At 44.9% G+C, this 22,856-nt stretch overlaps 1 protein-coding gene across 1 annotated transcript in view; it reads left to right on the top strand.

Moving 5' to 3' along the window:
• The window catches only part of ADAMTS9 (ADAM metallopeptidase with thrombospondin type 1 motif 9), a 79,882-nt gene extending 66,622 nt beyond the window's left edge, over positions 1-13,260 (top strand). The window contains exons 31-40 of the mRNA XM_030458369.1: positions 2,812-2,982; positions 4,509-4,703; positions 6,469-6,601; positions 6,847-6,941; positions 7,094-7,188; positions 7,282-7,415; positions 8,877-8,968; positions 11,015-11,117; positions 11,905-11,912; positions 13,171-13,260. Coding sequence (XP_030314229.1) covers positions 2,812-2,982; positions 4,509-4,703; positions 6,469-6,601; positions 6,847-6,941; positions 7,094-7,188; positions 7,282-7,415; positions 8,877-8,968; positions 11,015-11,117; positions 11,905-11,912; positions 13,171-13,260 — 1,116 coding nt within the window. The remainder of the gene's footprint in view (positions 1-2,811; positions 2,983-4,508; positions 4,704-6,468; positions 6,602-6,846; positions 6,942-7,093; positions 7,189-7,281; positions 7,416-8,876; positions 8,969-11,014; positions 11,118-11,904; positions 11,913-13,170) is intronic.
• Positions 13,261-22,856: the final 9,596 nt, after the last annotated feature.

Genomic DNA, 22,856 nt, shown 5'->3' with positions numbered 1-22,856 from the left:
TTTTTTTTTTTGGTTAGTATGAACCTCTGTGGAAGGACAATGCACAGCTCTGGAAGCTGCAATGCAGTTCTTGAATCTTTGACGTTTGCTGTTTGAGGGAAAAATAATACCATCCTGGCCTGATTTGAATTACAGATTTACCCAAGCCATGTCTGAGTGTTCATGGCATGGGGCTTCATTTTATCTCTGTGTTGGATTTTGATTTGGGGGGAGGGAAAAAAAAAAAGGAAAACAATGAATATTTTTTTCTAAGCAATGCCTTTGGGGTTCCTTTTAATTATTATTATTACTTTTCTAAACTGCCAGGAAAATCATTCAAAATTTGGGAAATGAGGCAAAAGAGACAAATATTGTCAAATGCTTGACCTGTTTTTCAGCTCTTGCAATTAATGGTTGTTATCCCCTGGCCCCACTGTTTCATGTGAGATGCAGATCACTCATGAACATGAGATTTCATGCAAAATCTATCACCATATTAAAAGGAAAAAAAAAGTCTTTTCATGCTGGCTGAACTGCCTGCTTTCTACATAAAAAATGTTTTATAACCTTGGGATGGCTGATGGGAACCTCTGCAGTGTTTCTCTTCGATTTGTTTTATGATGGCCTCGCTGTCTTTGGGCCACATTTAATATCTCAGTGGGATTCTTTTAATTGCCAGTTATCCCTTAAAATACAAATAATTAATCTTTAATTTACTGGTGATAACAAAATGCACAGAGCTGGCTCAGGTTTGTTTGGCCTTATGACCATTATTTGAAGGGAAACCCGAAGCAGGCTGGGAGTGTCAGTCCCTCAGCAGCTTGGTACCTCCAGAGGATGGGCTTTTCATCTGATAGCTTTTGATGGCCAATGTCAGAAGACCCTTTGATGTCATGGAGGTTATTCATCCTCCTACAATTAAATCTGAACCCATGTACTTTGCAAATTTAGGCTGAAGAGTGGAAAAAGTGGAGGAGATGAAATCAGCTTTGTTTCTTTCCGTTCCTTACAAGATGGAAGGACCCCTCCTCTGAGGGTTGGAATAGTTCACCCTGGGCTGGTGACCATGTGCTGGGCTGGCATAAGCCAAACCAGAGGCAAGGGGAGCTTTGAGCATCCCTTAGCCCCTCTCCCACTGCACTAGAGGCTCCCTCATCAGGAGAGAGTGGGAAGGTTGGAGTTGATGGTGTCTCTGAGAGGTGGCTCTCAGGGAGCACTCCTGGTGCATTATTCACATGTGATAACCTCCCCCTCCCCTATCAGATTTTCCTTATAAAATAAATAGGGACATATCAGAGGAGCACACAGACAGCACAGTTTGTTTGCTCTCTGGGGAAATCACACTCCAGCAAATTCCTCCAGCCCCTGTAGGATCCCTGTGTTTCAGCACAGACCTAGAAGGAGTTTCCACTGCAAGGACTTAAAGCAAGAGAGTAAATAAGGTTGAAAGCACACGGACCCCTTGGGGTCTTTTGGCAGACTGCAGATTTTGCAATGTTGACTGTTGCCTAAGAGCTCCTGAGTTATTCCTTCAGAATAAATGCTGCTTTGTGGGGCTGCCTCTCCTTCCCCATCCCTCTCCACTTCCCACAATAACTCAATCTCTACGACCAACACAGCACCGAGCTCTCTGTGGTTCTCCTGGTTTGCTGCACCTGCCACAGACTGATCTGATTTTTCAGAGTTCTCACATCATTTGCAATCCTGGTCCTGACAGCTAATTACAGAAAGGAGGGGGGGCTGACAATGCCTGCGTTTTGCAATTAGCTGAACCCACTCTGATCTTGCTAATTGCAGGCCAGCTAGGAGAGCAGGAGCTGCTTCAGGGAGGCTGGAAATGATGTTTGGAGGGTGAGACTCTTAAGTAGATTAAACTGGCACGGTCCTGCAAGCCTAGGTGACTTCAAAAGGTGTTTCTGTATGGATAGGGATGGTCTGATTGAATGTTTTATCCTTCTCCTTTCGGGAAGGCATTTCCCACACGTTATATAAAATGATTATTTTCATGCTTTTTTTTCTCCTCGTTAATCCAGTTAGCTGAAAGTGTTAGAAGTCTATTACAGGCAATAACTTTAAGAAAACAGGGTTTTATCCAGACAGCTGCACTTCCGACAATTTATTTTGTTTTATGTGTATGTTTTGTAAGATGCTCTCCGAGCACAGATCCGTTCCCAGGAGTTCAGCCTCGCAGCTGGGCTGGTTTTTCCAAGGTGAGTAGGAAGAAAACTGAGTCCTCAAAGCCTCCAGAAGCAGGGGAGCTGTTGTTTTCAGCTAGCAGAGGTGGCATGTAATATTGGGCAGGGCCATGTTTGAAAGAGAATAACACCAAAGGGCTGCAGGAGTTGCAGAGATGTAGGACAAGGACCAGGGAAGGGGCTGGTCCTCCACCAGCCACAGCCAAAGGCACACGGTGTGTATTCTGGAAGGGGGATGACTGGGTTGTTGTTCTCTAAGCAGGTGTATTTACTAGGGACTGATCTGATGTGGATTGGCCCTGTTCTTTCCCCCATGCCCCCTGCATCTCTTGGTCCCATCACAAACGGGTCCCAAATCCACCTTATGTCAGTAGCTGCTGTCTCTGTTTCTCCTCTTCCTCTGTGTCTGTGATTTGGGTTGGTACCTCCAGAGGGCGGGAGGAATTTGTAAGCGGATGGTCTTACAGTGGGGACCTAGTGGGGTCCTCCAAGTGATACCAAAGAAAGATGGCAACATGGGGCCACAGAGTTGTCTGCTTGCTCGGGCTGCTGAGAGGAGAACTTGCTTGCTTCAGATGTGGACTAATTCATTGAAGTCCTTTGTGGGTTGCATGAGCTGTTTTTTTCTTCCAAACAGTGCATGAAGACGTGCGGGGAGGCATCCCGGTACCGCAAGGTGTTCTGCGTGGATGAGAACAAACAAGTGCAGAACAGCGGCTACTGCGAGGCCAGCAAGAGGCCCCCTGAGATCCAGAGCTGTGGGCTGCCACCCTGCGAGTACATCTGGATCACTGGGGAGTGGTCAGAGGTGAGTCCCCATCCTCCTTCCCATCCTTCTCTCCATCCTCCTCTCCATCCTCGTCCCCATCCCTATCCCCACACAGGTACCGCGTTGCTCAGCACCAGGCCACGCTCTCCCCTCTCACCGTTGGCCTCGCTGAGATATTGCAACCCAAATCAACACTGGCAGGGCAATGCTGCCTGGTTTATTTATTATTTTTTCCTTTGTTTCTGCGTGCAATTTCTCTGCTGGAGAGAATGAAGCAGGGCTGCTGGGGAAGGCCAAGATATTAAAGACTAAATACCAGCATACTCGCAGGCCTCGCTAATATCTAAAGGCAATTTTCTTCCAAAGCACATCACATCCAGCAAATGTTTTGTGACATTTTATTTCATTTATTTATTTATTTGGTTTAATCCCCTTCTCCTCCTGGGGAGCTCTGGAACCCCATGAGCTGTGCAAGGTGAGCACCCTTAGGAAAATGAAACCCTGGGGACATGTCTTTCCTTAGCACCATCTTTGGCAGGAGTCAGGACCTGGGATCAGCAAAGGCAGCAGCTTCACCCTCACAGCTGAGAGAGGGTTTGGCAAGGAAAATAGGTGAATTTTCTTTGCAGCAGTTCCTGAATGCAGGAGGACCTGGGCTAATCTCAGCCTGTTTCCTTCCACAGTGAGTGAAGGATTACTTTCCACTTGGAAGAACAGCAGAAGGACATGACAAGGCAGCTGCTGACACAGCACTCATTAAAAAAAATAAAAAAAGAACAAGAAAGGGGAAAAAGGAAAGCATGCCAGGACTGAGGGGAAAGAGAGACAAACCACCCAAAATAAAAGGGAGAAATGTGGAGAGATGAGAATTTCTCTGAGCAGCCTGGTCTCCTAGGTAGTTTCTTTAGAGAAATATTAGGGTGTCTGGGAGGCTGGAGCCCTGGCTGCTCCTCACCCAGACACCTCCCTGCTCCCACCATCTGTGAAACCCCCTGGGAATTCTCAGGTACATAAAGATGAGGAGATGAGGGAGAACCCTTGGAGCTCAGGCAAGCTGAGCCTTTTGGTAAGGAGGCCAGAAATGCTGTTTATCCTCTAATTACAAGGAAAACCTTCCCTTTGTCCCATTTTCCAAGTACCTGCAATTCAGGATCAGTCTGGACCATTTAGTTTCTCTGTGAATCCTATAGCAAAACAAAATAAAAAAAAACAAAAAAAATTCAAAAAAAAATTCAAATACTAGGGGTATTTCTCAGTTCCCAAAGATCTTGCTCCTTTCTTTGCCCTTGGGGAGACATAACTTGTGTCCAGGACGCACCCTGGAGTAGGGGGTCCTGGAGCACCTGTAGGGGCAGCACAGGGAGGAACAGGGCACTCAAAGAAAGTCAGGTGCCAATTCCCCTTGTAGCTGCTCACAGTACTCATGGATGGTTTAAATAGTTACTGGTGATCCCTCGGACCAGCTTACTGTGCTCAAAGCTGGTTCAAAGCCTGCTTTTCTTCCCCATTCTGAGCAGCCTCCTCAAGGTGTGTGGTGCTAACAGGGGCTTCCTCTCTGCCCGCAGTGCTCTGTCACCTGTGGGAAGGGCTACAGGCAGCGCCTGGTGTCCTGCAGTGAGATTTACACCGGGAAGGACAACTATGAGTATGGATACCAGAACACAGTCAACTGTCCTGGCACACAGCCACCCAACATCCAGCCCTGCTACCTCGGGGAGTGCCCCGTCTCAGCATCCTGGCGCGTCGGCAACTGGGGAAGCGTAAGTTCTGGCAAACTTCTGCTTTTAACCAAAAAAAAAAGATTTTTTGGAACAAACATTTTGATTATTATTTTTAAACGAGGGGTGCTGTCCTGAGATTTGTCAGGGAGATGTTTAAGGCCTGCATAAATTAATGCAATTAGTGCAGCAGCAGCCCCAGTGTGTGTAGGGCTCCTGCTCCGGCAGCCCTGAGTGGAGTCATCATCTCCATGAAAATCCGGCTGTAGCCAAAATTTGTGGCAGTATTGAGGGTCTCTCTGAATGCTTACTCAGAAAGTGAGGTCACTGCCAGAAAACAAGGGTTTTGAAAACCTTGTGCTAGAGTGGAAGGAATGATGATACTTGACAACCAGGGGTTTTCCTGCTTACCTAAAAAAAGAACTTCGCTTTCTGCTAAAATTCTTTTTGTCAAGTCACTGCTGGGCCTGAACTACAAGATCAAATTTTAGTTAAGGTGATAGCATTTCACTTCTTGGCCTTCTTTGAAATATGGTGTTTCTCCCATAAATGTGATATATTAACTCAGTTCAGGCATTCCAAGGAATTTGTCAAATGAGAGTCAGGTCAAGCAAAATGTAGTGGAAGTTGTCACAGTAAATGACAGAACATTTGAAACCTAAGGTCCTCTTACCCCATAGGGGAAGCCTCAGATCCCCCCTGCAAGTCAAGGCAGAGTAGTTACAGCAAAGACCTCAGCCTCAATTAGTTGTCATTTTTCCCCAGAATTTCAGTGCAAAGTGCCCAACTCATTATTACCAGTTCCATTTCAGAGAGCGAGACCTTTCTCCTCACTTTGGCCTGCTGAATGTCTCAGTGACTGCCAAGTGCCCTTCTCATCTCTGATTTTCAAAGGGATTCATATAAATACCATCACCTTTGATGGACACAGAGAGTCCTGCTTAGCTCCTTAGTTAACTTTCTACACATTTGGACCTGATAAAGAATAAACTCCAAGTGGCAATTGAAGACCATCTACTTCACGATGTGCTTCTTTGGACTAAGAATTTTTAAATAAATAAGCATCACCATTTTCTCAGCAGCCTAGTCTGGTACCTACAGAATGAGCTGATTTTCTTTTCCCATCTACTGAAATAACAAGTTGCAGAGGGGGATCAAGATGGTCCCACCTCCCCTCATGGGTACTGAGCAGCAGCCAGTCTGGACAAGCTGCTGCTCAATAGCTCCAGTATTTGTGCAATTTCAGCCTTAGTTTGCCCTTGATTTGAGCTGTTTGAGGATGATCCACTGTGTGCTCAAATATAGGCATCTTTCAGAGGTCAAAGAGAAACAGGGTTTGGATGCTGTTGGGGTTTTAGTGCAATTTGGATAAGAAATAACATATTCTGTTTGTTCAAAGGCCACTGTCAGTGACCCAAGCAATGTCACCCAGCCACCAGGAGAGGATTTCTACCATTCAGGCCTTCTGGTGAACATTCCCATCTTGCACAATCTTACTAATGTGAAAAACTCATGTTTTACAGGAGCTCATGGTTCACCTTAACCAATACTGCCTCATCCTGTCAAGCCTTTAAGTGCTGTGCAGAGTTCAGTAGTGTTCTTGAAATAATTAGTGATGATGATAACAATGAAGGGATTAATAATAAAAGGGATTACTTGTTTGATTAGAATTAAGCCCATGTTTGAACACTTTTCAGGACTGGGGCCTTTGCTGCTGTCTCTTGACACAAGGGAAATGGGCTGTTTGTTCTTCTGGAGCACAGAAACCCTTGAGATAAATTATGGATCTCTGTCTTCTGTCTCGCAGTGCTCTGTCACCTGCGGAGCTGGAGTCATGCATCGGTCAGTGCAGTGTTTGACAAATGATGACCAGGTCAGCAGCTTGTGCCATGCAGATCTGAAACCTGAAGAAAGGAGGACATGTCACAACACCCATGACTGTAAGTTTGCCCATTTGCACCCTTCCTTTGCCTTTCTTGTGACTTCAGCACCTGTTCCCATCAAACTCCTGGAGATGTGCAGTATTTTCAAGCAACAGGAACCATCTGACTGAGCAGTAAGGCACTTCAGGGAGCCTCTTAAAAACAAACAAAGTGTTTTGGTGCTTTAGATGCTTCACAGTATTCCAAAAGAAATTTCGTTTTGTCGTTGCTCAGTGTCTACAAGTATTTCTGTTTTGTTTCAGGTGAATTACCAAGGAGTTGCAAAGATGTTAAAGATCTCAAAGGCATCATTGAAGATGGCGAATATTTCCTTCAGGTCAAAGGAAAGACATTAAAGGTGCATTTTAGCAACAGATTGAATGTTAATGCATTTTCCAAAGGTGCAAGAGGACCCTGCTCTTCACTTCCACTCTTGCATTTTCTGCCTTCAGTTTTCTCACCTACCCCTTTGCACATAATACCAAACAAAATTCTGGTGTCTCTCCCCAGGTGTATTGCTCTGGGATGCAGACTGAGAGCCCAAAGGAATATGTGACCCTGGTCAATGGAGATGCAGAGAATTTTTCAGAAGTGTATGGATACAGGTAAGAAATCCCTTAATCCTGATCTTAGCAATATTTTTGTTTTCCATGGTGATATTTCCCAGTCATGAGTAGAAGGGTTTTCTTTTGATTTAGATTGCATAACCCAACTGAATGTCCGTATAATGGGAGCAGAAGAGAAGACTGCCAGTGTAGGAAAGATTACACAGCAGCTGGGTTTTCCACCTTCAGCAAAGTAAGGCTGGACCTGAACACTATGCAAATAATAAGTGAGTAAAAACAGGGCCTTGCCATTAAAAAAAAAATGTTTATTTTACACAAATATAGCTGTAACTACAAACAAGCAGTAGTGTTCTAGTGAGCAATATTTCTGAGCTCTCCTGTAAAAGCTGCTCTTATATTTGGTCATCTGGTTGTTGGTTTATGCTTGAAGACAGCAAATTGACTACACTAGAGATGCCCATGGTGTTTCTGTAATATGGGAAATTATTAAGACAGTCAGTGGTGCTTCTGCTATGCAGAATGAGTATTTGTGTGCTCCCAGCACGATAGAGTATTTTTTAAAGGATTTTATTTCATTTGGTCTCCTATTTTCAGACTGGGCTCAGACAGAAAGCTTAACCAGAGAGGAGCTGGACCCCATTATACACACAGATGTGTCAGGAGATCCCAGTGTAGGAGATTCCGCTGGGGTCAGGGATGCTGCTCCCTCTGGGAGGCTCTAGGCAGAAGCCAAAGCATGGGAAAATCACTCCTAATGAAAGTGATGGAGCTGGTGACATGGATTTGTAGGGGAGAAGGTGACTGTAGCTGTGCAGTTTAAGTGATACTTTGCCTTTCCTGGGAGCCATCTCACCCCCAGATATCCCCCAGCATCCCAAAGGGTTACAGTTTCAGTCCCTTGTCTTCAGGGATGCTATCACTTTCCAGCAATTTTTTAAAAAATACAATGTATTGTTGGGGGTTCATTCACTAAATAGAAGAGACTTTTACCAAATCAAGCTTCTTCCTTGTAAAACGACTCCTTATCTGATAAGGTTTTATTATCACTTAATTTTCATGCCATGAGACCTCCCAGTCTATCAATCTGTAAAAAGCTACTAATAGTCTGTAAAAGCTCCTAGGTAAAGATCTCAAAGGAACCACCCTTGGGGAATTTGATACCAGCTCCCTTTGAATTTCAAAAGGGAGCTGGGCACCTACTTCTCCCAGGCAGGAGCTATCTCACATCCCCATCTAAATGAGTCTCAGTTACTTCAGATGCCTCCAGAGCAAAATACCCCAAATTCCCTTTTGAAACCCCAACCCCTGGGCTGGGGCAGCCAGGAGAGCACAGAGATTTTTGTTTGCCTTTGTTTAAAAGGGAGATTTCGGAGGTCCTGTGGCCTGCTTGAAAGGTGGGAAATTTTTGATAAATAAAACCCAAGGCATGGGTTGGGGTTTTGATGTTGTTTCTACCCAGGCCTTAAATCATGGCTGGAAACTGAGTTATAAGCACTGAGCCTGTGAGCATCCTGTTAATTCAGTGCTCCACATGCTGGGAATCACATGTGGGATGAATTGGGGGGATTTAATATTAAAAATCCAGCAGATGAGGCCTTGACTCTCAAGATTAATGTACGAATGACGAAATTAGTCAATTGAAACATTAGCAAAAAGCATGTTAACATTTATTTTGTCTGTCTCCCTGCATCTTTCTTTCCTTGTTGCTCACCAACTACTCTCCACAGCAACTGATTTACAGTTTGCACGGACACACGATGGGCGACCTGTTCCTTATGCCACTGCTGGGGACTGCTACAGTGCAGCCAAATGCCCACAGGTATTTGACAACAGCATTTCATAGGAGTCAGTGCTATTCCTTATGTTCAGGGCCTCCATTACTTACTGCTCAGCACAGCGGCCCAGCTCCAGTGATATATTCTCCTCTCAGCTGTCAGAAACCTTTCCTTTTGTCCATGAAGAAAGCACTTTCTGTTTTCCTCAGGGAAAAATGTCAGGTTATTATCAGACCAGCAGCAGGACTGGCTAAGGGACATTCCCCAGGGCCTCAGACAGTCAACAGTAAAGGAGAAAACAAAGAAGAAATAAGCTGTAGGAGAAGGGCTGAGCTTTGCATCGAGATGCCCTGGGACCCTGTTTGTGTCAATAGTGCCATATCTGCTGAAAGTGAAGTTTGCAGGGGTGCAGAAAGATGGGTGAGATAACAACCCTTCTGGATGGAGAAGACAGTAGACAGACAGCAGAACTCCTGCCTAACCAGCTCAGAGGGCAGATGCCCATCAAAGATTGGAGAGAGACTTTGCAGGGCAGGAGCAGGTTGGGTCTCTGCTGATGGACCAATGGAACCCATCAATCAGAGATCACAATGGTACCTGGGTACCTGACACCTGATGCCCACCACCCCCATGTCCTGCTGCTTATTTTCATGGCAGCCCAGTGGGGCCACCACTCACTCCATTTTAGGGCTGGGCAAATATTGACAAAATGAAGGCAAATCCAACCTGTCCTGTAGCTGTGAGGTACCCAGCCATGAAAGCACAGAGCTGGGCACAGCCTAAGCCCCATCCTTAATTAGTTTCAGGAGGTGATTTAGGACAGATAGACCAGTTGCTTGGAAGAAACATACTTTCTGGAAAGCTTTTAGGAGACTAATATCACTGTGCTACAGGTGTTCTGCTCCATGTCCCCAGCAGACATAGTTTCTGTGGAGCTGGGGGATATAAGTGGTGTGTTTGAATAGTCCAAGGTGCTGGCTGGGCCATATTTATAAAGGACATTAAATAGGGAGATGCAACAACAGACAGCAGAGGGCAAAGCTCTCCATCTCCTTCCTTTCCCTGCTTTTGGAGCTGACACTTTTCCACACAACTCAGCAGCTAAGGGATTGACTTGTTGCCTCGGGAAGACTCATGAATGTTAATATCCATCCTGCCTGACCCAGGCAGATTGCAGAAAATCAACATTCCTAAGGCAACAAGTGCAGGGAGCAAAGCTAACAGCCATCTGGTACAACACAGCCGTGCTGCGCTGTGGGTTGTGGCCACAGGATCCCTCCTTGGGTGCAAAAAAAGCCAGGGCTGGGGTCTGCCATGAGGGAATGGGGAAGGCTGAGGGGATCTGTGTTGGGTATAGATAAAGCCCTTAATTTTCCACCCATTTTATGCATTTTGAGGCAGGATGGATTCAAGTAAAGGGCAGTTTAGAAAAACAAGTGGAAGAGTTTTGATTTTACTGATGTCTAGATGGTGAAAACAAAACAAAAGAAAAAACCAAAAACAATAACCAAAAAACACAACAAAAAAAACCCCCAACAAACCCCCTCCACCCAAAAAAACACCAAACCAAACAAACAAAATAACAATAACAAAAAATAAACCCCAACCCCCCCCAAAAAAACCCCACCAAAACCACAAACAAAAAGAAACTAGTGAAAAATCAGGAAAATCAGGACAAGTGTGCCCTCTCCAGTTTAGGAGGGAGCAGCAAGAGCTACTGCAGCAGGTCCCTGGGGAACCTCGCATCAAGCTGCTGGAGCACATCAGGCTCTGCAGTTTGCCATGGAAAAGCCAAAGAATGCCCTCAGCTGGCAAACTGTGAAAAAGCAGTGCAAACCCAGGAAAAAAAGCATGTGAAAACCCAAGAGAAAGCCCCTCCTTCCTGCAATCAGCAAGGAGAGGGAAATTCCTAACCTGAGATACGTTGTAATTCATAGGATATGTGCTGATCACTGACCTAGCCGTGGATAAACTGAAAATATTGCCAGCAAGATCCTGTCAGCAAAAGGGAAAATTTAAACTGTAGCAAGTGGTGGAGACCAAAAGTATGGTGTTTTGGGATAAACAGGCTCATCTGCTTGTTTTTTTAGGGTCGCTTCAGCATAGACCTTATGGGACAGGCCTTGTCCTTAATGGGAACAGCAAAGTGGCTCTCGCAAGGGAATTACGCAGTGTCGGAATTCAAAATCCCCAGTAAGTTGCAGTTTTAATTATTTATCTTATATCCACTCATTAGTAGTTTTAATTGCTGTATTGTCTTTTGTGGCAACCTCTTCCAAGTCAAAGAGAAACAGAGATCTGATACCTGACATCAAGAAATGAAGTGCTGCCCATGATCGGATATGAGAGGGGAAGGAGGCTTAGGAGGTTTTACTTGATTTGAGTTATTACAATTAATTAGTGAGCCTGCTTTAACCATGAAGCTGAATATAGAGCATGCTGTGGGGCAGACACATCCTTAGTTAGTTATCTGAGGTGTCCAGCACAGGCTGTCCATCCCAAGCAGACAGGACCGGGTGCCCAGGGCTGCAGAGATGGGCTGGACCTTCTGGAGTAGGAATCATTCCCAAAATGTGCCTAGTAGAAGATGTGGACTTTACCTCTGGGCTGAGTTTATCTCTGTGGGAGAGGCCACCCCCTGGAGCTGGGGTGGGCTGGGGGTCACCTTGGGCAACCTGCCATGGCCCTGCTGACCTGAAGGTCTATGGTTAAGCCAGGCAGGCTTCAAAATCACTCCACAGCCAAATATGAACTTGTGCCTCCATCACTATGTGCCTTTGCACTGCTCCTTCTGTGTCCTGTTCTGAAATTGGAGAAGCCCAACATGGGGTTTTTTGGCTGTTACTTTCTGTCAGTCACCTCATTTGCCCCTGTTAAGCTCTCAAAGGAGGTTGCCCTAATAGTTTAACAAAAAGCGATTTGCTAAATATCCTCTCCTGTTACTGCTTTCAATCTCCCTGGCTCTGGGGAGCTTCATGAGCCTCACCAGTGCTAGAGCTCTTAAAGGAGAATTCAATTCTCCTGGTCCACACCAGGCTGCAAGAAAGCATCCTCTAGTAACAGGTAGGACCAGCACAGAATTCAGTGATCAGTTCAGGCAGGTGCTTTGCTATTCCTTCTCATTTTCACAAAGGATAAGCCTGGAGAGTAACTTGAGGTTGTGGGCAGAGCCACCCATCAGAGCTGGCAGGATAAAGCATACTTCATGGACAGGGTGTCTAAGAGACAACTCTTCCCTGGTGACATCTGTCAAATGCTATTCCAGGAGTGTTAATTGCCCATTAGAGCAGAAGAAAGAAAGGTGTAGTGAGAAGAAGAGGATAGCAGCCTGATGCTGTTGCAAATCAATAGTGTCAAAGGCAGGATGGAGCTCCTTTAAAATAAATGCTTTGTGCAAGCCTGTCCTGCACTGAAGTCCCAATTTCTGCTAACTGAGTTTGAATCCCCTCAAGGGCTCTCTGTCCATTGTAAAGACCAAGAGGAGAAAGGCTCTGCAGGGGTGGGAAAGGAAGGAGAGATGGAGGTATTAATCTCCTGACTCAAGAATGGAGTTGCACCAAGCTTGCTGGGCTCTCCTGGAGGCCAGCTCAACCCCAAGACCATTCCATCTCTTCCTTTGTCTCCTCTGGGTGTGGAAATGCAGAGTTGAGAGGGGACAGCACATGAACAAGAGGCACAGCCTTACCCCATCCCTCTCATCCAGGCACTCCAGGCTTTTCCCTTCCAAATGGATCTTTCTTGGTGTTGCCTGCACTAAGAATGCCCTCCCTGTGCCCTTCACGTGCTCCGGCACAGCCAAGGGAGCTGTTATTGTCTAGATGTGGGTTTGCTCTTGTGTGAGCCAAGTTTTCCTCTCATGACAGCTACTCACTGTGGGACAAACTGGAGAAAGTGGATACCCTTGAGATGTCCCTCTAAATGGCCTTCTCCCTGGGCATCTTTCAGTGTAATAAATCAGAACTATCCTTTCTTATGTATTCACCATCTGACCTGGTAGCACTAAAGGGAATTACATTTGCATACATTTAAATATAACTATAAATATCTATAATAATATATAATATACAAATACTTAATATATATTAAATATAACTATAAATATATTTGCAGATGATTTAGTCATAATTTGGTTTCCTTCCAAGACCTTTTCTATTGAACTCCTGGCTAAAATAAACTAAATATTCCCACTTTCCGTGTAGAATACCCAAGCCCTTACATGAGATGTTATTTCTGATTTTGCCTACAGGATGGTACCAAAGTAGTAGGAAAATGTGGTGGTTACTGTGGGAAGTGCACTCCATCATCTGGAACAGGCCTTGATGTTCAGGTGTTATAGCAATGGTGAGTACCCAGCTGCTGCTGCACAAGCAAAATCTTCCCAGAAACATCCTGATTTAGCCAAAATTTTCTTGAAAAACATCTGTGGCCAGATCTGGCCTGTACTTGCAAAAGTTCTTGTGCATCCAGTGCATAGATCAGTGACAGTCACTCACCCCGGGGAACAATGGGATCCCTGCTCCCAGTCCCTTCTTCCCCAGGGATGGCTCTACTCTTATCCCCGTCTCCCAGTTACAGGTTTCAGAGGTGAGGAGGATGCTCTGACTCTAATGTGCACCTTGCTTGTGTTTTCCAGGTTCTCTGAGAGCAGCCAGCAGAGCTGAGAGGGATGAAGGATAGCGATGCAATACCTCTGCCTTCCACTTTTTATGTTTATGTTTGTATATAGATCGCATATTCTTAATGTACAGTATAATATTATGTTTGGAATTATTTATTTTGATTTAATATTTTTGTACGTAAAATCATTATATAAAGGCTGCTTTTACTATTTTTTTTTTAATTGTTAAATCCTGCAGTCAAACCACTGCATTTGTGTACTCTACATTATATGTAGCATTATGACAAGTGATACTTTAATTGTCACTGTATTCAGTTGTTTAACTTTCAAATCAGTAATTTTCCTTCAGTTTTCGGGCAGCTTTGGCCTTACGGTGCTACACAATCTGCATAGGGGTATTTTTGGCATTTCAATCTGTCTTATGTAAGGAAAGTAGACAAGATGTACTTAAAATTTTATTTTAGGGATTAGGCCTGCAGCACTCAAGGAACAAAGATGACAATGAATACAGTGCTAGTTGCATTTAGCAATCTTTATCTTTTAGGTATGTTTTGATTCACATGACCTCTGTGGCCAGTGCTAAAGCACTGGTTTGGTGCTAACATGGTATTTATTATTGCTCTGTAGTTTAGTTAATCCAATGCCTTTATCAGTGAAAAAAGGAAGAAAGCAGAAAAAATCTCAGGCGACTCAAAAGAAATTAAGATCTTCCCCAGGTTTAGAAAAATTCCTGCAGATGGCTCTTCAGCTCGAGCCCCTCTTTCAGAGGACTCTGAAGTGAACTTGCTTTTTGAAAAAAAATCATATATTTGTCTCCTAATTGCCTGTGCCACTGTGCTTCCTGGCTCCATCTGGAAGCGGGGGTATTAACTCATCCCAGACAGGCTGATCAGGCCATATGTTTCCCTGGGCTGGGAGCTGAGAAGCAATGCAGTTTCTTACAGACATCCCACAAATCCTAACACGAGGCCGAAGCATCCCTGCTCTCTTCTCTCCCCGTGGGGATGTTGGGGACTAAGGGGGTTGCAGGAGGGGATAGGGACAAGGGCTCCTCACCCAATCCAACCCCTTCCTCTTGGCCAGGGACTCATTGCAGGCACCTGCAGCGTTTCCCCAGCTTCCCACTCACTCCCAGACCATCTGCAGGGGGAGGCTTCAGTGCCGGCTCTGCCTCCTTTCAACAAGATCACTCTGTACTTACAGATAACTCTGCCCCCCCCCCCCTGCACAAACAGGCTGCTTCACGCCTACTCCTATGTTGCTTCTGATCTTCCCTGGTAAGGCATCTGTGCTCCTTGCCTATCTGCCATCCCGTGTAGAAGCAGACCCCTTAGCATTGCCTTTTTGTATTTTAGTTTAAATCGAGGACTCGGCTCCCACCGGCGCCATCGGGGCAGAGCGGTGGCTCCTGCCTGTACATAGCCCAAAGCTTCCATGCTGCCACGCTTTCCCAGAGCTTCCTAGCACGTTGAACGGGGGTGATGTGACCAGATTATTTTTGTAGTCTATGACTATGTCCCTTTATCTCTCTCTCTCTCTCTCCACGATTTTAGTTAGCGATAGGAAGATGCTGCCCTGCTGCCTTGTACGCCGGGGCAGGCAGGAGCACAAAGTACAAGGAAAGGAAGCTTTTCTGCACAAAATTGCCAGCAGTTTGGAAAAACCAAAGAGGCTTTGGATAAGTCTTGCAGTTTTGGATGCCATTAGTTAGCAACCCAACCTTGGGATCTTGTGTGAGTCATTTGCAGAGCTTCCCCAAAGGATGCATGATCAGCCTGTCATGGAATAGTCGGATCAATAGTGATAAAAGATTCAATCCCAGGATTCAGAACCAGGATGGTGTTCAGCCTTTGGAGCAAAAACCTGCCAGCCCGACAGTAGGGAGCCATGCATTTGTGTCAGCTGGAAGACATCTTGCAGCAGGCAGGAGCTAAAGAACCAGTGCTCCACAATGATCTTGTGTGTGTGTCTCTGCTGCTCTTAGAAGGAAGAATGGGAGTCTTACTCATAATTTTGGTTTTTTTGGCTTAATAGTGCATAGTAGATATGATCATGCCTGAAAGACTGTAATTTCACCATGTTGGATAGCTAGGCATAACAGTAATAATTGTACCTTCTTGAGAAAAGTGCCAAAAATACCATCTCAAAGGTAAAAGGGAAAGGGAAAGGGGAAAAGGGAAAGAGAAGGAGCAAAAAGGGAAGGGGAAAGATGTAGTAATGGGATAGTGATTTTTTTTTTTTTAATGATAGTTACTTATATACAACTTCTGTGGAGGAAAGGTAAAATTGCCTATGAACTTTAGAAAGAAAACAGTGGTGCTTGGAAAGTACAGGCTTATTATATTTTCTCTAATGAAGTGAATGGCTATTTATAAAATGAAAAATTACTTTGACCTATACACATTAATTTCTACATATAGTTTCATAGTAGCTATTTAACAAAGCAAGAGAAACCTAAAAGAAAAATAATTAAATAAACTATAAGGGAAAACAATGATAAGCACTGATCCAGTAGCCTCATTCCTGGTCATCTTTAATAGGACAGACTTTTGATGACCAGGAGACATTAGACATTTCTTGTTCAGGAAACAACTCTTGGGTTTTGTATATCAATGCCATTATTTTCTACAAACTGGGGGTTATTTTGCAAGCACTTTCCTGTACAGTGTTTCTTTTCTGTCTGCTTATACTTAAAAGGAAAAGACCCATAAAGACATGTCCTGTATGGTCTTCTTGCATTTGCCATCGTATTTCAATACCTGTCTGCTATTATAAGGCCAAACATACTTGTACACAAGGGATAATACATTGAATGGTAAACACTCCTTTCTGTGCTGGTGTTATTTTAGACTTGGGTTTCTTTTCTTTGTTGCCCCATGCAAAAGACAAGGGAAGGCAATAATGTTGTTTGCATAGAGCCCTGCCCAAGCTTGCATTGCAGTCCATGGCTTAGAGACCATCCTGGAGAATGGCCGAGGCCATCCCATCGTGCCCTGCTGGATGGATTAGACTGATGCTTTCCCAATTCCTCTCCAGGGAAGGAATGACCTGAGGTACAGAATGTACACAAATACCTCTCAGAGGTGTCCTGTGCACTGCTCAAGGGACTGTCATTGGCCATCCCTTGAGCAGGGACATCCCTTGCCATGAGTGGTGATGATCATCATCATGATAAGAGAGCCCAAACAGTTTGTTTTGCCAACATTTTGAAGGATTGAGCTGGGATACTGGAGGACACTTCATGCCCTACCAGTGCTATTGGAAGAGATCTGCAGGAAAGAATCAACTTAGAAAAGTCTGAAAAAATAGTATGAAATATATAAAAAAAAAAAATCAGGGTAGAAGAAATTTAGATTAAAAGGAAGCAAATGTTGCTTCCAGAAGGGGCAACCAAGGGACAAACTGCAGCCAGAATCTCACATCACCTGCAGGTATGAAGTGAAGAAAATCACATTTTTCTGTCCTCCCTGTATGTTCTCTTGTTGCCTTAGAAAATGCATCAGACATCTAAGTGCTGGCAGCTCCAGCCTTATTCATCTTCTATATTTTTTAATCAAAAGGAGAGGAGGACACCTTTCTTCATGCTGTCTAAAACACTGTTGGATCCAGAACGCAGAACGTGGTATTCCAAAAGCTTAAGCTCAGTTTAAAATGACCAAGAGCTAAAGGTGTTTTTTCTTTTCCATCATTTATCTTTATAATGATTACAAAGGCTTTTAAAACATGAGCTGTTGTGGAATTACAGCCAACCAGGGTCTGTGCACGCCCCTGAATCATACTTAACCTTCCAGTCCTGTTATAATGAAAAGGTCATTTTAACACTTTTGATACTCCTGTCCAGTTAGTCTATGAAATTGCAGCACTCTTCTTCTGCCCTGTTGTATGGTTTATCTGAAGAGACACAGGGGTGATCGTTTCACCTTCAACATCACCTTCTGCCCCAACAGTGGGCATTTTTTTCCTCTGTAGAAAAAATAAATGCATTTTATTGAAGGCTGCTGGAAAAGCACATCTCAAGGAGCTAATCTTAAATCAGGGCATTTGCTAGAAAACCTTCTTCTCCTGCATAGCCATGCTTTGAAAATCATATTGAGAAATGGGAAAGACAGAAAAGACCAAGGAGGGCAGTCTGGGTTTAAAAGATAATTTTCCACTGAGGCATTTCCAGACCTGGTCTATTTGCACTTTCTGTTCATACTCCTCTTCCCAAACAGATGACTGAGGGCTGACTTACAGAAAACATTTCTGCTGGGGAAGCAGCACTGAGGCAAGGCAGTTCTGTCTGTCAGGAACAGAAATTCAAACCAAACCCAGGAGCCCTTAGCAACTGAAGCAGCTCAGCCCATGTGGTAAGTTCTCCCATTGCTTGAACTCTTCCAGCTGAGAACTCTTCAAATCAAGCAAGAAATACATGGCAAGTTCATCCAGAAGTCACCAAACCATTGTAGCTGTTGGTCATTTAGTGGGAGGAGTCCCTTTGAGTACAGATTCCTGGAGGCAGCAGCTCTGCACTGAGCAGGAGAAAGGAGCTGATGGCCAAAATCTGTGCCTGTCACTCTTGCTTCAGTATTTTCCAAGGGTTTCTGCCTGCACTTAAGAAATGAGCCAGGCAATGGGAACTGCAGCCTTCCACAAGCAGATTTAGTTGACAAGTTTCTGACCTCTCTTCACAATAGTGAGATGAAGAATTCTGAGAAGCTATTTTTGACTTCACAGAAGAGTCTGAGTTTCCACTCCAAAGCTGGCTTAAGCTTTCAGTTATTTTGTGTTACCAAACACAAGGCACAGTTTCTGAAAAAATCAAATGAGAAGGGTGTTTGACCTAACCTATATACCTTTTATATTTTATTTCCTGATATTTTGTTTGTTTGTTTATTTAATAAAATTAAAAGGAACAAAGCAAAACCAAACAAACAAAAAAACCTAAACCAAACCAACAAAAACAACAAAACCAACAAAAACCTTAAACCAAAATAGCAAACCCATTAAATTTCCTAGAAATTACTTCTACTTGTCTCTAGTTAAAACTAATACTTCTGAAGTGTTTGGAGAAGTGATCTGGTGCAGGGAGCTTAGGTGTAGGTGGCCACTTAAAAAGTAGAAATACATTTCTCCTCTGTGAATGCCATTCAGGTCCTTGAAGGCAGTGCCTGAATATGAAGTGCAGAGTTTGAAGCCCATGCACATCAATCCCTTCCACCAGGGAAAACCTCCATTCTGATTGGAGCAAAGAGCCCAAATGGTTTCCACATTACATCTCCTTCACAGGCTCAAGCACATGCCAGGCTTTTCATGCTCCTGCTCAGTCTGAGCTGCCAGCAGACATAAAAAGTTGCAGCTACTTAAACATTTGTTGGTAGTCAGTGTCTCCATCTCCAAAGAACACGGTGTGAGGAAACCCAGAAGTTTGGAGTAATCACTGAATACAATCCCCTTTGTATGCAGGGCAGAGGGTGGAGGGAGCAGGGCTCTGCGTATTTTCTACGTTAAAATCATTGCTTGGTGCCATCTTGTGCTTTTAATTTCTCATCCTTCTTTAATCTGTGACTACATTTCAGATGAGCAATCAAATTAATCAGGTCTTTGCTGCATTGTCCTTTACTAATCCATCCTCACTGCTGCGACCTTTTTCTTTGAAGCTATTCACAGCTTTTACTGCCTGCCTGCCCCCACCATCGCACGGAGAAAGAATTTGCTGTGAAATGTTTTAATTGCTCCACTCACGGGAGCAGGGATAGCGAGGATGGCTCCCTGTGAAGCCAGCAAGAATAAACGTGTCCAGGTTAGCTTCTGAGACTGGACAAGTGGAGACTTATTTGCTTCCATACCTCTGTAAATTCCCCAGCAGGCGTGAGCGAAGCCTCCTGCCAGCAAGGTGCTGGCAGGTACAGATGCTGCAGAGGCTGGAGCTCTGGCATCATGCATGGCTTGAGTTCCCTGGATGAAGCTGTCCTATTGCAGCTCTTAGGTTTGACCAGCCCTTTGGAGCAAGGCCCAGATTGGTGTGTTGGGAGCAGGCACTGCCCCACTGAGGGGTGATGCCTTGCTGGAGCATGATAGAACGAGCACGGACCTTGGTGCAATCTAGCCCTGTTTGAGAGAATCAGCTAGGGATAAAATATACCTCTGTTGGCTGAACTGGCAAATAACTCACTTGAATATTAAAACCATGGGCACGGGCCAAGCTGCTGGATGTAGGTGTAGTCCAGCAGTTGCATGGAGGTTGGCTGCCTGGCGGCATCAGGGGACAACACAGTGAGCCCAAGGTCTTCTCTTGTGGGAGCAGAAGCCAGTGGCCTTTCCTCCTGTCTGCACTGAAAATCTTTGCTGTCTTCCTCTCTCCTTCACCTCCCTGAGAGTACCAAGCCCCTTCAAATCCAGGTGTTTCAGGAGACCATCCAACCTGGACCAAGTTGGCACAGGTGATCTGTGGAAACCTCAGCCAAGGGCATTGCAGCAGTAGCTCTGCTGAGTCCCTTTGAGCTGCTGCCCCCATTCCAGCTAATGGAGAGATGTCCTTTCAGGTATGTGTCTTGAGATGTTCCTGAATTGTGCTGACTGAGCTGCACGAAGGGGTGTCCTAAAGTCTTTCCAGCAAACAGCTCTTGCCAACACCCAGGGCTTCCTCCTGCTCTCTCTTGGAAAAGGCAGCAGGGTGTGCCTTGTGCTGGTGTGTGCACAGCTCACCTGGAATAACCCTGGAGAGCTGCACACCCGCCCCAGGAGAGGCTGCCTGCCCTGGGGGCCTGAGGTAATCTGATAATATCTTCCTCTCCATTAGCTTTCCTCCACGTTGTGCAAGTGGAATGCAAAGCTCTCCAGATATGACTCGCATTCACATTTCACTAATGGCTTTTTCCAATTTGATCATTCCTAGTGGCTTGAGCTTTTCAAGATCATAAATGTGAGAAGCATCTCATTTGGGAGATCAGAGGCTGTAGGGAGAAGGTAGGTCCTGGGTCGTTTTTTCTTTGGCCAAAAAACACCAGCTCCAGCAGGTAAGGATAGCATGTATGTAAGACCTGAGAATGTTCATGGCCAGACGAAAAAAACCCAAATATTTCTGGCATCTTAGAGATGATAGGCATAATTTTCTGAATTTTTCCTGAAAGCAGCCACCTAACTTCTGCCTGATTTGAGCTACCACCCCAGCACAACCAGGGGCAGTCTGGTTTTGTCAGGTAACTCACCCCTCTGTTTATCAGCAGGTTTCAGTCCTGTGAAAGGGGAAGGCTAAGGCTATTTTCTTTCTCCCAAATGAGAAGAGACAACAAGCAGCTTTAAAAAACAACATAAATAAAGGACCTTTCCACCCACGGATGCAAATGTATGGTTATGGGATGGACAGAACGATATCTGTGATGCTCCCAGTGCTTGTGGCAAGTGAAGGGCAGGACGGCTTCAATCCTGACAGCTTCCTTAACTGCTTGACACTTGGATCTCTGTGAATTACCCCAAAATGGGTTTGTTTTTTTCTCCGTTTCTGGACGGTCCTGAAAAGCAGAAGTAGCCTGGGAGGAGTGTGCATTTCCAGCAGAAAGCAAATCATGCTGCTGGCTCACAAGAGAGCTGGAGGGAGTGAGGGGTGTGGGGGAATGAGGACAGTAGCAATGACTTGTTGCTATAGCGTGAGAGGCTTGTTGCAAAATTGGCAGAGCCCCCACTTGATTACTTTGTTCAGCCTCAAATTGAGAAGTATTTAGGAAAGACACGAACCAGGGCCATCTACCAGCCACCAGCTCCTCTGGAGAGCTGTGCTGGAGATTCCAGCCTGGCAGTGGAGAAATCCAGGTTCTGGGAAAAAGCCACAGGGTGTGTTTTGGGGGAATCGAGGAACAGCCCCCAAAAAAGATGAGGATGGGGCTCAAGAGGAGTGGGAAGGAAGGGAACTTTAAGCACACAGCAATCCCATGCCCCAGCATCAGCACCAGAGGTTTCAGGGAGCCTGCAGCACCCAGCACCTCTCTAAGAGGGCCCTTTTTTTTGGGGAATGGGTGTAAGCTTTGTACATCCACTTAGCTCCACATGTCATATAGCAGGTGCTCCTCTCCACAGAGCAGGGCCTGGGCTGCAAGTTTTATTGGTGTGGACTGTCAACTCCCAAATGCTATTTAAGGGAAATTGAAGACTGCCTTCAAAAATTAAACAATAGATGGCTATAAATCTTCCTGAGTTACCTTAGCAAACTAACATAATAAAATCCTAAGGTTAAAGGAGAAGGTTATTTGGAAATACCTTGGGGAGAACATAATGGCCATTTGCATTCCTGGGTGGGAGGACAAAAAAAAAATTCCAGGGATATTTACAAATTACTGTTTGATGAAGGGAATAGGGTGAAATTACTCAGTGCAGTTTTAATCAAAATACCTCAGAACTGACAAATCTAACAAAAAAAAAATAGTAGTCAAATGGCTGCGATAAGAGCACTCAGAAATGTATGGCAATTTGCGAAAAGATGGAAGGGTTTGTTAAGCCCACTTTGTTACTGTTTCTGACATCTAAAGTGTGTGTACTGTGGACTAACAGTGTAATGAATGTTCAAAGTGAATTTGTCCAGCATGTTGCCTGATGGAATATGCCCTAGAAAACCTACGCAGTGCAAAAAAATTTAGAACTGAAGTAACATAGCATGATTCATCCCAGCCTGGGTTCCTGTTATGCACAGCACAGATTGAAATTCATATCCTCACCTCAAACTGAGGTTTATGCACAGCTCTGCTGCCTGCAGTAATGCAAATCTCAGAGACAGAATGAGTGGAAACACTGAATTGTTTCCCTCCTAAAAGACCCTCATGAGGGCACATTTACCCCGAAAGGAGGGGCTGGGTGGAAGAATTGTGCAATAAAATAGATGCCTGGATTCTAGCACACTCCTTCATCAGCTGTGGCACTGAGAGACATTTTTTTAAGCCCTTCTTTCGTTGTTGAAAGTCTTTGGGCAGTAACTGCCTATAACAGTCAGATACTTGTTACCTTCAGGGTACTGCTGGTGACAGGAGCCACACCAAGTTGTAATTCACCTGCACAGGCTGCTGGCAGTAGGAACCACCAGGGGGATGGCTTGGTCTGTAGCAGCCAATTCCCTTGGGCAGGGCAGAAAGCAGCAATGTGTGAGTCCAGCTGACCCAGCAGGAGCAGCTCTTGCCTTGCTCCAGTGTCTTCTGCTGGTGGTTACATTGAGATGGTGCTGACAGGGCCGGAGCAAGAGAGGCAAAGAGGTGTCAGAGCTGATGGAGGGATGCTAAGAGCTTTCTGCAGGTATTTTGGAGGTAATTTCCTAATGTGAGGCACCATTTGCAGGGTAGAAGAGCTGG

Source organism: Calypte anna, chromosome 12, assembly GCF_003957555.1.
Source record: "Calypte anna isolate BGI_N300 chromosome 12, bCalAnn1_v1.p, whole genome shotgun sequence".
In the NCBI taxonomy this organism is placed as follows: domain Eukaryota; kingdom Metazoa; phylum Chordata; class Aves; order Apodiformes; family Trochilidae; genus Calypte; species Calypte anna.
This window is presented reverse-complemented; position numbering and strand designations above follow the sequence as displayed.